This window comes from Sinohyriopsis cumingii, chromosome 5, assembly GCF_028554795.1.
Source record: "Sinohyriopsis cumingii isolate HCF-2022 chromosome 5, ASM2855479v2, whole genome shotgun sequence".
Classification (NCBI taxonomy): Eukaryota; Metazoa; Mollusca; class Bivalvia; order Unionida; family Unionidae; genus Sinohyriopsis; species Sinohyriopsis cumingii.
The window spans coordinates 32,624,218-32,639,962 of record NC_142965.1 but is presented as its reverse complement, the minus strand read 5'-3'; the positions used below and the strand labels follow the sequence as shown (position 1 = coordinate 32,639,962).

The 15,745-nt window shown below is 36.2% G+C and overlaps 1 protein-coding gene across 1 annotated transcript in view; it reads left to right on the top strand.

Annotated features, from left to right (window-relative positions):
• The first annotated feature begins 239 nt into the window (after positions 1-239).
• LOC149798899 (receptor for retinol uptake stra6-like) overlaps positions 240-15,745 on the top strand; it is a 29,096-nt gene continuing 13,590 nt past the window's right edge. The window contains exons 1-7 of the mRNA XM_089958104.1: positions 240-432; positions 1,574-1,625; positions 6,503-6,588; positions 7,461-7,594; positions 8,101-8,264; positions 14,147-14,367; positions 15,488-15,570. Of these exons, the coding sequence (XP_089814230.1) occupies positions 341-432; positions 1,574-1,625; positions 6,503-6,588; positions 7,461-7,594; positions 8,101-8,264; positions 14,147-14,367; positions 15,488-15,570 (832 nt within the window). The 5' untranslated portion in view covers positions 240-340. The remainder of the gene's footprint in view (positions 433-1,573; positions 1,626-6,502; positions 6,589-7,460; positions 7,595-8,100; positions 8,265-14,146; positions 14,368-15,487; positions 15,571-15,745) is intronic.

Genomic DNA, 15,745 nt, shown 5'->3' with positions numbered 1-15,745 from the left:
AATCGGAAGAAATATATCACAAAGGACTTGTGTGAATGCAGTTTGATTGAAGATAGTTGATTTATAAATGATATACTTACTTACTATCAGTCGTCTTTGTGTATCGTATGGTAATGTACACGATGACCGCGTACGTGTTCTAAGCCGTCATTTGACTTGTTGTTTTTCATTTGATGGTGTGGAATAACAACTGTTAGAGAAGTAGATGATCTCGTTATAAGGAGAATCCATTAAAGATACTTGGGTTTTGTATTCTATAAAGGTACTACCAGAGGCTGTAGAGGTATAAATCAAAGTCCTTGTCATATTTGAAAGAACACTTTGATTACGATCATTTTCAATGAAGAACGGGACGGATAACATCATTTTGGATACTTTAATCACGATCTTCACAACCCATGAACTTGAATCTGACGAAGGGGATGTTTCATGGTAAGTCATATATTTGACTACTTTCTTGAGTTTGATGAGCATTGAGACATTTTCATATATATATATATATATATATATATATATATATATATATATATATATATATATATATATATATATATATATATATATATATATATATATATATATATATATATATATATATATAGGCTGATGAATCTGTGGCATAGGATGGCCAAGTGGCCAGCGAGCATTATTCTTGAGTACAATACGTTCGCAATTAGGGCACAAGGACCTACTTATCTATCTAGTAGATTCATATATCGCTTTATCGGGATAATAGCTCCAGTACGCTAATTTTATTTTATGATGTGAACCAACCAAGAATTTTTTTTTTTGTCTGCTTGATTTTGTTTTTAATAGATATTCATTTCATCGAAACAAATCAAATCGTGTGTGTGTGATTTTTGGATTTTTAATTTACTTTTAACAATTGTTCAATCATATCGTTACGATGGATGCAGTATGACATTTTATAGTGATGTCATGAACTGGAACATCATGCCGCAGACATGTAGCATCACGTCCCACACAGTCACATTACCCTGGAACCTGGCTGACAAGTCCTTATACTAACCTCTTAATGCTTATAGCCAAGCAAGGCAGCTCCTACTACCAATTTAAAAAGTCTTTGGTATGACTCAGTACGGGTTCGAACCCGCTACCTCCCGCATCCGAGGAGGACACTCTAACTATTTAGGCCACCGGAGCGGTCCAAATCGAACCGAACAAAAAATGAAGCCAACGTCTTAGAAATATAATATTTTTTGTGTGTACTGGAGACCATTTTGATTCGGCTGAAGCAGTAGGTAATCACATAAACTATTAGTTGAATATTATATGTAGATTCTTTGAAAATGACCGTGAATTGTTACTTTGGTGAAAATGTGTTGCTATTATTAGATAATATTGACAACAACAACAACAACAATAATTATAATAATAATATCGTTATTATATATATATATATATATATATATATATATATATATATATATATATATATATATATATATATATATATATATATATATATATATATATATATATATATATATATATATTTAGCATATGTCATTAATAGCGTGCTGGTAATTACCTGATTCTTTAATGATTACAGCCAAACAGTAATTCAACATGAGAAATACCACCTTTATCTCCTAGTACCATCGGTAAGTGATCTGACAACTACTCGGCATCTACACATGAAAAGGTCTTGCGAGAATATAATCAAGGTTACTTGAAAGTGATAACATCATACCAAGTTGGAACAAAATACTTATTATACATATACAAAATAATTTTTAGGAAGTGCAGTTTTAGGGCGCTAATTTATTTGTACAAAAGTGGTATGTTCCATTGCTTTTCTATAAACTATTGTAGCATCAGAAATAAGACTTTATGATGTCCTTTCCCTAGCGTAGTTTAAACGAAACTTGATGTCGAACGAATATATATTTGCACAAAAAATATCTCTGAAGCTATATAATTTTATATATTTATTTATTTATTTATTTATTTATTTATCTATTTATTTATCCATTCCATGGAATAATAGCAGAATGCCAAGATATTTTCAGTAAGATGTAATTTGTCTGAAATCGACATTGTGACAGTAGTATTTAGCAGTTTTATTTATTTCAATTTCAGGCTGACATTAACGACGGAAAACGTTTGTCGAAAAATTTGAAATACTGTCCAAAAGGAAGATATTTTTAATGACTTCGAAAAATGCTAACACCTGTTGTGTAATAACACCGTGTACCATTTTTTTTGTTCCCGGGTAGTAAGTGCTATTTCCTAAATGCTTATGTCTCAAAAGTATAGAAAATGGCTATTATTCCCAACAAACTTTGCTTTTGTGACCAGGACAGTGATATTTTTAGATTTACCTATTTTCCAAAACATTCCAGGTAAATTCAGTGCCGAGTAAACTTGGAGTAACTTCTAATACTTTCTAGAACTTACCAGTAATATAAATAGTAGTATAAATAGAGGGGCCTTACGCCCACCAGTTCAGTATAGTTCCAGCCTCCTAAGTGGATACATATCTGCATTTTTCTGAGATGGCATCAAGAGGCTGCAAGCATCCGGCAGACGCATTTTGCTATGTCTGCGGTCAATTTAGGGGCCGTACATTTAGTACGCATGGATGGGGGGGGGGGGGGTAACCCAAATGCATACACCAGCGTATTAGGGGTGGGGTGGGGTCTACTGATAATGTACGTACGCATAGGAAACAAGGGAGGGGGCGAAACCTCGATAATAATTTGTCTAATACGTAACCCGTTCGACTGGGTTCAGTCGGCTTTCGAACTGTAGCGGACACTAGACAAACTTTTAATGTTACGCAGCTTATTTCTTTGATGCAGCCAGACATTCAACGTCGGTGGACTATCTGTTTTATTAAACACGTTGATATTATTAATCCTTGATCGTTTGAGCGTGGATTAAATATCGGCAATTCTATAGAATTGGGGGGGGGGGGGCGATGCGTCAAGCGTTCTTACGCAGGTGTCTGGTGTAAAAAAGTACGCATGTGTACAGCGAGTGGGGGAGGGTTCAAGCTTTGCGAGATTTATGCATACGTACTAAATGGATGGCCCCTTTTCAAAACAAGAGCGAAAACGTACTATGTGGAAGCATCTGATAAGATGTGTGAGGCCTACAATGCATATTTCGGCATTCCTGTCGGAGATCAAGACAAACCGTGGAAATCTCATTTCACCTGCCCCCCCCCCCCCCAAAAAAAACTCTGGAAGGTAAGATGGACAATTGTTGCTCGTAATTTTTTGTTATACAATTTATGTAATTTTTTAAAATTGTATATGTTTTTAATTTTAATATGTTTTACAATTTTCACTGTTATTGAAAAATATATCATATATGAAAAATGTTGCAAGAATCTCTTACACATTAGTCAAGTGTGAAATAAATGTATTTTTGTAGCATGGTACAGAGCAGAAAAGACAGCCATGAAGTTCGCTATCCCAAGAATTTGGCGGAAACCCACTGACCACTCAAGCAACTGCTACTTCTGCATGGTGGGCCCTTCCAAACATCGGACTGGCAAGAATGCACCAGCTATCACGTATCCGGACCTTCCTTCTTCCATCGCCTCAGTGCCACACTGCCCTGATCTTCCCGTACCAACTCCTCCGGAGAGAGAAGCCGTCTTTAGAAGAGAGCAACAAGTCAGAGAGCGAGGAAGACGTTCTAGATCCAGATGACAAGTTTCGAGGTGGAGCTGAGAGAGAAACCCCTACTACTCCAACCAAAAAAGACCTCAACGACTTGATCAGAGATCTTGGTCTCACCTAGTCCAATACCGAGCTTTTGACTTCTAGGCTCAAGCAGTGGAACTTGTTGGATGAAAGTGTACAAGTCGCAGATCAGAAGGAAGCGTAACCAAGCTTTTTCCAGCTTCTTCACCCTTCAAGATGGGCTATGCTTCTGCCACAATGTGGCCAGTCTGTTCGAGACAATCGGAATCGCCTGCAAGCAGAATGAGTGGCGCCTCTTCATTGTCGTCTCATCCAGGAGCCTAAAAGCCGTGCTGCTCCATAATGGGAACAAGTACCCGTCTCTTCCCCTGGCTTACTCGGTGCACTTCAAAGAAGATTACAACATCATCAAGACCTTGCTAGATGCCTTGAAGTATGATGAGTATGGCTGCGAGGTCATCGGAGACTTATGGTGGCATTCCTGATGGGTCTCCAAGGCGGTTTTACCAAGTTTCCCAGCCTTTGGGACAGCAGGGACACCAAGGCGCACTACCACAGGCGGGACTGGACACTGCGGGACGAGTTCTCTGTGGGGAGGAACAACTTCAAGTGGGAGCCACTGGTGGACCCTGGAAGGTGCTGATGCCACCACTGCACATCAACTTGGGCCTTATAAAACAATGTGTCAGAGCTCTAGATAAGGAGTCGGCAGCCTTCAAGTACCTTCAAGGTTTCTTCCCTAAGCTGTCTGAGGCAAAGGTCAAAGCTGGTGTCTTTGTCAGACCACATATAAAGAAGATTCTGGAGTGCAATGAATTCCCAAAGAAGCTCACTAGTAAGGAGAAAGCGGCTTGTAACAGCTTTGTCGCAGTGGTTCGAGGCTTCCTGGGCAATCACAAGGCCGAAAACTATGTGGAGCTGGTTGAGACTGTGGTGAAGAACTACGACACAATGGGCTGCAGGATGTCCCTCAAAGTCCATATCCTTGATGCTCATCTCGATAAATTCAAGGTGAGCGTGGGACCGTACTCGGAGGAGCAAGGCGAGCGATTCCACCAGGATATACTAGACCTTGAACGCCACTACCAAGGACAGCATAACGAGAACATGATGAAAGACTACATTTGGGGGCTGATTCGTGAAAGTGATTTACAGCATAATCGTAAATCTTGAAAAACTACTAAATCTTTTGTGGTCATTTGTGTATTACTTTAGTATAAATTCATATTAATTTTGATTCATGTTGGGTTTTTCTGACTTTATGTGATCGAATTCGTCTGTTTTATCATTGGAAATAGGTAAATTTCAAACTATCACTGTCCTGGTCACAAAAACAAAGTTTGTGGGGAATAATAGCTAGTTTCTATACTTCTTAGTTATAAGCAATTACGAAATGACACTTACTACCCAGGAACAAAAATTGCGTTACAGTGTTATGAAAGAAATGATCGTTTTGACACCTGTTGGTTTATTAGGAAGAGAGTTATTCTGTTGACAACTGTTGGGTTATCAGAAATTTGAGGTATGCTATTGACACCTGTTCCTATTTGTATAATTAGGAATAGAGTTATTTTGGTGACACGTATTGGGTAATTTGGAATGGAGCTATTGTGTTGACACATGACGGCAATGGAGTGATTGTGCTGAAACTTGTTGGGTAATTAGAAATGGAGTTATTATGTTGACACATGTTCCAGTTTGTATAATCATGAAGGGAGTTATTTGGTTGACATCTGTTGGGTAATTAGGAAGGGATTTATTGTGTTGGTACCTGTTGGAAGTTATTGTGGTGACACCTGAAGAGTAATTAGTTAGTCCTCTTCATCCCGTCTAGGACATAAGGCTGCAACTATCTTTCGCTATCTAGGTCGGTCTTGAGCATTGACGTGTGTCTCGCCCCAGGAAAGGCCTATCTCCTCCAGCTCGGTCATCACTGTCCTTCGCCAGGTTATCTTTGGACGTCCATATTAACGTCAATCTGAGGGCTACCTCAAGTAAGCATTCTTGGGGCATCTTCATTACGTGTCTGAGACATCTGAACCTGCTCATTCGAATCTATATGGCAATGTTGTTACGTCCCATCTTTTCATAGTATGTTCACATTGGAGATCTTGTTTGCAGATTTTACGGAAATAACTATTGTGAAATGAATTTCCTTTGCTCATGCCTGTCTTCACTACTCTCCAACACTCCAAGCAAGACAAAGTACTGACTTTAGGTAAAGTCTTATCTTTTTCTTGAGGCTATATTGTTTTGATTTGCATATAATTAGGAATGGAGTTTGTGTTGACACCTTAGGGTAATGGAGTGATTGTGTTGACACCTTAGGGTAATGGAAGTAATGTGTTGACACCTTAGGATAATGGAGTTAATGTGTTGACCTTAGGGTAATGGAGTTAATGTGCTGATACCAGTTAGATAATTAGATATGGAGCTATTGAGTTGACACCTGTTCCTGTTTGTATAATCATGAAGGGATTTATTTGGTTAACACCAGTTGGATAATTAGGAAAGGAGTTATTTGGTTAACACCTGTTCCAGCTTGCACAATTATGAATATAGTTATTGTGTTGACACCCGTTGTTGAGAAGAAGGTAATATGAAAGAGATTTGAGAATGAAGATATTTACAAATTAACGGATATAAATATAACACCCACTGACATCACCACGCGATAATCACGTGCAGATTCTGGCTAAAACTAAGGTGGTTGCCATAATATAATTGTGGAATTAGTTGTAATTTCCTTTCTTTTGAACGACACGATATTATCATTAACTTTATTGTTGAATTCTTTCAATTATATTCTAGGCTATTGTTTTCAGATAACTTCAACTATAATTCTATCATTTACAATGCGGAGGAAATATTCCTGTCTGGGAATTTTGAAAGGAAGACCGGGTTTCATTTTGTAAGTACAGCATAAGTATAATAGGTTGATCAAATACGGACAGCCATTAGTCACATATTACAAGTTACCCGAGTACAATCTAAATGTAAAGCATGTTTTAGTTACTTGACACCTACAATATATACTTAATCATTTTATAAAATATTTGAATAAATCTGTAAATTGTTGTACATGCAGATTTTTCTAAACTTCACTGTAGTAATTTAGACATTGTTAAAGCGATTTTCTGCTCTCCAGATTGCATAAAAACGGAGTGAGAAAAGGAAGAATATCTTTTCTTCTCTCCTGCAGTGCTCCTGGCTTTTATGTCAAATGCTGCTTTATGATTTATGTTTAAGACATTTTTGCAAAATGACTATCAAAATGTATGAAAACCGTATTCATTAAGGGTTGAGTATAGATGTAACTTTAAAAATAAAATAAAATGCTGCATAATCGATCGGAATCGCATATATTAGCTCTAGCGGAAAGAATGACACATGCATATTCGCATAGCCTCAATGACGCTAAAATTGATACATGTCCGTGGATTGTTTTGTACTGCTACTAACATATTCTAATTGACGCTGAATTTTATACAACATGGCCGTGGAGCGTTTTGTACTGCTACTAACATACTCTAATTGACGCTAAAATTGATATAACATGGCCGTGTATTGGTTTGTACTGCTACTAACATGCTCTAATTGACGATACATGTCCGTGGAGTGTTTCGTACTGCTACTAACATGCTTAAATTGACGCTAAAATTGATACATGTCCGTGGAGTGTTTCGTACTGCTGCTAACATACTCTAATTGACTCTACAATTGATACATGTCAGTGAAGTGTTTTGTACTGCTACTAACATACCCTAATTCTTTTCGCTCCAGCCCCATGGACATATTGGGAAGGTCCAACCGGTTCTCTTATGCCGCCGCCTGGGGTTGCATAGCCTTTCTAGTTTCTGACGTCATATTTCAGCAGAAGTACGCTGTGAATCTTTCCGGTCCGTTCTTCCTAAAAGGTGATTGGTACTATCTAGAAATTAATTTGACTTCACAGCTTAGTATCGGTCTAATTTGTTAGGCAGCTGCGGAAAAGTACAAATAGTTTTAGTTCAGTATTGTAATGTTCTCATAAAATGTGAACTTCAACATCCCGTATATTGTATCGATTCACAGTAACGAGAAAATTGACTGATTAGTGATACCCAAATATACCAGCCATAGAAAAAAATGTAAGAATCATCCCATTTAAGTTTTGTTTTCACACACACACACACACACACACACACACGCACGTACACACACACAATCACGCACAAACGCCCATACACACAACAATATATGCCATGTAGTTTGCAATATATGACTGTACTATTTTCATATTTTGAGTTTCTTAAATTATCCGAGCCATAAAACACGATACGAATGACAACAATGAAAATACTGGACTAAAATTAGAGAATTCTGAATTTGCATCGTTGAGATTAAATAACGTTAGGAATGAATGCTTTGCCTTTATTTTCAGCGTTTTATGCCCTTTTGTCGATGTTAATTTACGGATTGGATTATCTCCCCCTGTTTGTGTCGCTGTCAGTGGACTGTGTATTTGGATACTTGGTGGGAACCGTCTACGCCTGGCTGTTTACTGGCATCACGATATTTAAGGCTGCAGAGTGTCAGAAGACTACAGTACGTAGTAATAAAAGTTATTGCAGTGGTAATACACTCGCTTCACATTTATGTAGTCCTAAGTTCGATTCTCTAAGATGGCAAGTGCGAGAAGAGTGACTATTGATCGAGTCGGCATGTTTGTTTTACAGGATTTCGCGGTTTCCTCCACTGGAATGACTACTAAGTGCAAAACATCGGGACCTCCCAGCGTACTAGGCACCAATTGTAAGAAACTGCACTAAGGAAATAAAAGGAAACAACATAATAAAAGTTTCATTAGCGGAAGAGCAATCTCTCCTTGTCAGTTGTGTTACGTGTTTAGGCTCTCATAAACAGCAGCAAAGAAAAAGTGAAAATAACAAGCTTTGTTAAATTTAACAAACAATTTATTTTCCCTGGAAAAACAATGTAAAAATAAGGAAAAGAATTTACGGTTTTAAGAATCAAATCCAAAAATAATCCAAGAATAATCCAAGAATTATTAAATTAGAAGTCGTAATAATAAAATGTTCTAATGACATTTGAGTTCGAGTCCCGACGAAAATCCAAAATGGAAGGCGATGACGTATAATATAGCTAGTATATTCCTGTTGTGTCTACAGTTCTTTGTTGTTCCACAGACAATAATATTCCGGTGTTTGAAATCCGAATAAAATTTAAAGAAATGTCTTTGTCCAAGAATTCTGTATGAGCACTAAAATATTTATAAGAAAACGAATTATTCTTTTCGAATCCAAATACTATGAATAAAATTTCAAATGTAACTCCAAAGTGGTCACAACAAAACGAACACCTTGAAATCAAGTGTTTTAAAACCCGACAGACTAAATTCTCTATAAACATCGGTATTAAACATGACTATTGCTCAATTCCGATAACACCAGAATTTCGAAATAGAGGCTGTTTACATATAAAGTCATGTATTCCAGTATGACTTTGACAAAAACCAATCATTTTATTCTAGGAATAAGATAAAAATAGAAAGTTGTTTACTTGACTCACTGGTTTCCGAATCAAGGTCGGGATCTAGGTCAGCTTTAGATATTTACGACACAAGATTCAGGTCAAACTAATTTCTGGAAAATTTCAAATTCCAGTAAACAAAACTACATTACTCGAAAGTTCAATGCATTTTAAAAAAATTAAAACTTACAAACAGAAAACTACACTAAATCAAACATAAATTAAATCAAATATACATAACAATTGAATGAAACCAGTTTCTTGTCCATTTTGGGTCTTGAAAGCATCAGTTAAACGTTCCAGTATATTTCAAATGATTTATACAAACACTTGCCATAATACTTTAAACAAAATTACATTTTTTCCCTCCCTTTTTAATCCGAAATGCTTCCAAATGTTTGATATGCCTGAATATCTTTCACAACGTCTCTTTCGGCCTCTGAGATACTTAATATGTAATTAAATTTGTAACAAATGAAAAAACACCTTGTCAAGTACCACTGGAAAATAAACCGTGGTAAATTGGTACATTGGTAATACCGCGCACCTGTAATGTTGGTTGTTACACGTGGACCACATGAAACAATGAAGTTTAAATTAGGTCACAGCCAAGGAAAAATTCACCTCACTACTAAAAGGAAAATAAGATAGATTAATAAAACGGGAATTTAATCAAATTCTGATGAAAACCCCATTGCTATAGATGAAATTGTTTTTATAGATGGAACTTTTCTGGTATGTTTTAAGATCATTGTACGGAGTAAACATTTGTAATTCAAGTAAACCATTTTATATTTAATTGAGACCATAGTATATGATCAAATTCTAATCATGCAATAATTTTATTTGGATTTTAAAAATACTTTTCTACTCATGGGCACACATGTGGTATGTGTTCGGCAACATGTCCGAATCCTGTTGGGGGTGAGGGATTGTACATTGGTGATTACTTTGGCATCCGAACTTGAATTTTCAATTCATTCTTCAAGTAAACGGAAAAATCACCCTAGTAAATTTTAAAGGTAAATAAATACCCATCTAAATTGATCTTGACTCAGAACATTAGAACATAACAGAACAGAAGGTTTATTTCAGGACCTTAGGCCTCGGCCCATGATGTCTAAGGGAATAAAACAGTACAATACACAGTGAGCCATAAACAGCATAGTAAAATACATTTGTTTAGGTGTTGATATTGATACTTTTTAGCAGCTCATCTCTTAGTGTATAAGAAAAATACAAAACATTTTATTTTTGTGCAATTTGGATGACTGTAGACGTCAACGACGGGTGCAGTGTTTTTGTCCATGCTATGCTGAGGAGACGGAGTAGAACGATGAAAGGACTCTCTGATCATAAAAATGCCTTCCCTTTAAGTCTAGTCTTGTTTGTCCTTTGGGATGTTATAATTTTTATTATTATTATTATTATTGCAACACATTAATAAGTGATTCCTAAGAAAATAAAGAAAAAGATCAAAGTAGTAGTAGTATCAATAATAATAATAATAATAATAATAATAATAATAATAATAATAATTATCATTATTATTATTATTATTATTATTATTATTATTATTATTATTATAAATTACTTATTTTTTAATGTAGTCAAAACATTTACATTTTGACTACCACTCCAATACAAATTTAAGAAAATAAAAATGTATGGTAAAACCACTTTTTGAACGGCAGCTTTATTGTGAAATGTTTGGCATATGATATAAAGGATGACGTGAACTCTACCAGAAGAATATTGTGATGGTTCAGACAATTTGACCACTGTAGTTTCCTCTCCACTCTGTTTCAACTGTATCCTATCCGTTATATGGGCATGCAACTAGCATATTGTATACAGTATATATGCACTTTTTTAAACCTATGCGTCCCACCACTGGACGTCATCGTGAAAATTAGATTGCTACGTCATCTTCGGGTAGCGTGGGCTTAACACCACACTCGCCGTTGACAACTACATATTTACAAATGAATCAATCTTTGTGCGAATAGAACGAGGTATGGTTGTTTACAATTTGTAAGGCACGAAGAGAATCGATAATTATGAGCTACACTGCAATTGTGCCAAGCAAAATACGTTCTGTGATTGAAGATGGGACACGATTTGAAAGAATCAGAAGCTGACTGTACAATCTCGTAGTATATTAAGAGTAGCTATGGTGTCCATTTCTGTTATTTATAACTTTCAAATCAAGTTCGTCTGCTTTTTGTTTGTAATTTTTAATTTCACAAATTAGGCAGATATTGCTTCGTGTTAAAAGGTTGCGTGATCCAGAATAAGGTTTATCATATATATTAATTGTAATCAATGGCCGTTTCACCTTGATCTGTGCAATGATGTGTCACTCCCCACATATTCATCCCACCCCATCCGCTTTCGAATCTGACTTCCAATAACTTAAACACAAACTTTCACATAAACTTTAACATCGTTGACGCACTTCAGCCGCCGCTATCGGAAGAGTGGCTAATGTCTCTCGTCGTAATAATGCATGTGAGACACAAATTGATGACACTAATCCGCTAGGGACGCCAAATCACCTAGGTTTCCTGCTGTTTATTAGGACTTCTTTTGAAAGTTTAAAGTATCCTAAAGTCAAATCCCTCAAGTTGTATCCATTAGTTCTAGAAAGGAACATAGGATGTGATTCACCGCCAATAAGAAATATATTCGGAACTAATTTTAAGGTACACAATAGCAGCAGAAAGAGATGAAATCACACAATAGGAACATAATGGACCTTTTCTATCGCAACATATGGTCACTCTCTCTCGCGAATCACGAAACACATCAAAATGATGTGTATTCATACAACTACTCCCGAGATTATTTCTCCGACTTGAGGGAAATAGTCGAGCTATGTTCCGACTGAATTTGTATGCTACGTATGTTAGTGCCCTATTTCAAGTGAGTGCAAACCCATACAGAGCACATATAAGTATATTGAGACAGTATTCATTCCAAATGGAATAAGAATTTGCAAAATGGTTCTTGAGATATGCAAGTTATTAGTAACATTCCATGTGAAGATATTGAAGTATATGTCAAGGGCAATAACTCTATCAAATATACAGTCAACGAGACAATATAGGGACCAAACACTTCTGGGTCTATCAGAAACAATTCGTACCAAATTACATCAGAATAATTTGAATGATTCTTGAGCTATGCCAGTTATAAGCATCTGTTCATGTGAAGTTATGGAGCTAATTGTCAAGGGCCATAACTCTATCCGATAGGATGCTTGCGAGACCCTTCCAACCCTGCATTAATGGCACTTTTATTAGCAGGTGGTAGATATAAGTTTTCAAGGCTTATACTAACCGTGGTTGATCGATGGCAAATGTTTCAATGGATTCTCTTATCAATCTGTTATTTCTATCGTCATGATGTAATACAATCAATTATTATATACTTGTAAGTGAAAATAGAGTCATCTATCTGTTTACCCATCCCCAAAAATATATATTGAAGTCAACGATTTCTCAGTAAGAAAAGGTATATCTAGATTACTGGTATAATGGTTGTACCAGGTGTAACAGGGATATATTGAGTGGTTTGTGAGCTTTTCTCTAAAAGAAAAGTGTGAATAAAGGAACAATGACCAATAGGGAAAAATTTGCATATAGAAATCCTAACAGCAAAGGCATATCTAGAGTACATGTCTAAAATATGCAATACGATTCACTGTGATACTATTAGGGATTTTGGGGTTTTGCTCCGGAAAGAAACGTGTGACTGATGGATGGATATATGATTAGATAAATGGACGAAAACACTAGAAACTTTATAACGGAAGGAACTGTGAAGAGCCCGAGGCTCATCCACACCACTAGTCTAATAAAAAGTCCAGAGATAAAGTGTTAGAGTTTTGCTCCATAAATGAAAGTGTGATTAATGGATGGATGGATGGATGGATGGATGGATAGGCAAATGGACAAAAACATCAACGATACTGAAATTCAAGACATGTTAATGCAAAAAGCATATCTAGATCCCTTCTCTAATATGTGCACCAACCTCTATAGACACGTCTGAGCGGTTTTGTAGTTCTGCTCTGTGATGGCTAGGGATACAAATGGAATTTAAAGAAAAACAAGTATACCAAAAAGTTTGTAATGCATCGCATTCATATATATTTAATTTGTGTTTGTGGAAAAAAGTAACCGATTTTATTTTAAAGACATTGATTGATCCATAGGGTGATTAATTGATTCGTTTATCCATAGACTGATTATTTGATTGGTTGATCTGTATATAAGCCTTTGTGATGTTAACAAAAACGTTATTGTCGTACAAACAATGTGTACGTTATCAAACGTTGTAATAACATACACTTTATTTTAAATAGTTGGCAAATACTGCAGATAAAACTTCCTTTAGTACGTTGAACAAGTGAGTAGTAGCTCTCTAGTAACACTGGGCGATTGAAAAAGACAAGGTTTGGCTTCAGGCAGGATTTAAATAAATCGCTTTCTCTCCGACGTGCAGAGAGAGAGAGAGAGAGAGAGAGAGAGAGAGAGAGAGAGAGAGAGAGAGAGAGAGAGTTATAATTCACCAAACGTTATTTAACGGCACACAAATCATTTTATTTACATTATCTGATTTCGGAAAAATCATCCTATTGAACCTTTACGAAAATGATGATTCAGTTGTGTAATTGGCCCAAAACTGGCCTTGTAGTACCCACCGCTTTCCAAACAAAGCATTCACTTTAAAGGTTTTAATTAAAGTGATCGTGGAAGTTAAGCATTAAATATAGAAGTCAAAATGCCTCTAACAAATGACCAAATTCCTCGAGAAATTTTGGTTTGCCTGAAATAATTCGGGGCAAGTGATTAAGATGAAGAAATCACACCGCCTCTTATATTAATGAAAAATTCTCAGCATTATTGTTACCATTTCTGTACTTTCCTTAGATTCATCGATCAATCGACGTCGTAAAAATTATACCTTTACTCCTGTGCGAAATTTATTTGAGTGCAAGCTATACGGCGAGACTCATCCTCTCCATCCGCCAAAAGAAAAAGTTCTTCACCACCATGCAGACGTTGTCGGTTTTTGAAGCGGAGAAATCGGTCTACGACTCCTGGGAGGGGAAACATGTAATAAAACTACTTCGTCACCCTCCGCCAGGGCCGTAAGTAGCTTTGTCTTTGTATATCTATTTGTTCGTTTTCGATGACCGTTATACAAAAGTGTTCCAAATTTTATCAACTCCACTGGGTAATGTGTCATTATCAAGCGTAGTGATTATGATGGATTCCAGTAGTTGTTATAAAACTACTGCAGCAAAACTGATTTAACCTATATGATTAGAGCTAATTAGTACAAACAACACAGAATCTGATATGCCATTGCATAATGCTCTGGCAGAGCAGGGTCTATGCTGCTTGCAGTTGGACTTCAATTATAAACGAGTACAGACGGCATTCTAATTGATCTTAATTTTAAAATAGATGTCTTATAATTTAAGTTCTATATATTTTCTACGGCTGCTTGGGATGGCTATGAACCCATGGTCAGTCATTGATGGAAATGACGCCAACATTATACACTTTTTAACCGTCTTAGTTGGCAGGCAACGTGGTAGCAATTCCATGGATGGGACTGCAGTTTAAGTCCCCATCATATGACTAAATGATGGGTACGTAAAGTATTTAACTGGAAGTTTTTTTTTCCTAAAGGAATTCAAAACAGTAGAGTTACAATAGTGTCTGTAAAGGGATAATTGATTATAAATATTAGAGAAATTCATCCCAATGCAATTTACTGTGTGCAAGATCACCAAGTGGTAAACATCTGTAACAAAGTTAAGCTGGTTTTAATAGGCAAAATATATTGTGAATACAATGTAAAAAAATGTCGTTTTCCCTCAATTACATTATATACAATACTAAAAAAATTATTTCAAACATACAATAAACATCATATGAGTGATATCGAATTGTAGGGCCTATCCTTATTCAGACTGATTTTTTTTCTGTGTGAAGAAACTCTTTCCATTTACCTTAAAATAACTTACTTTCAGATGCATATACAATCTTCTCAGTAACCTTATTATCTGCCTTTTCTTTCCAAATTCTTTAGTGTATGGAGGTTGCGCTAGAAGCATTTCCGGTAGTCATTTCCGCTCGTCGATATTTGCTCATAATAGATCCTCTCGTTATGAAGACAGTTTCCTTTTATCTATGTTTATATGTTGTATATATATCATACAGCACTATTCAAAGCTTTTTATTTATCGGTGTCTATTATAGGTCTGCTCCAGGAACTGTGCGTGAGAAGGTCGTGTCAGCTGTAAAAAGTCTGGTCAACGACTGGCTCTATCACGGACAACCAGGTATGTCTACACCTGCTTGTTCCTGCCCTTTTTTGGACAGAATAGCGTAAAATGCGTTGAAATCAATCCACACCATTCAAACGCAGGTTTTACTACGTGAGAAGTTTTTTTTTTAGCGCGTTGGTTTTCAACTTTGGAAAAGCGAAACGAGAATTTGCTAAACGTTTTTCCAGCG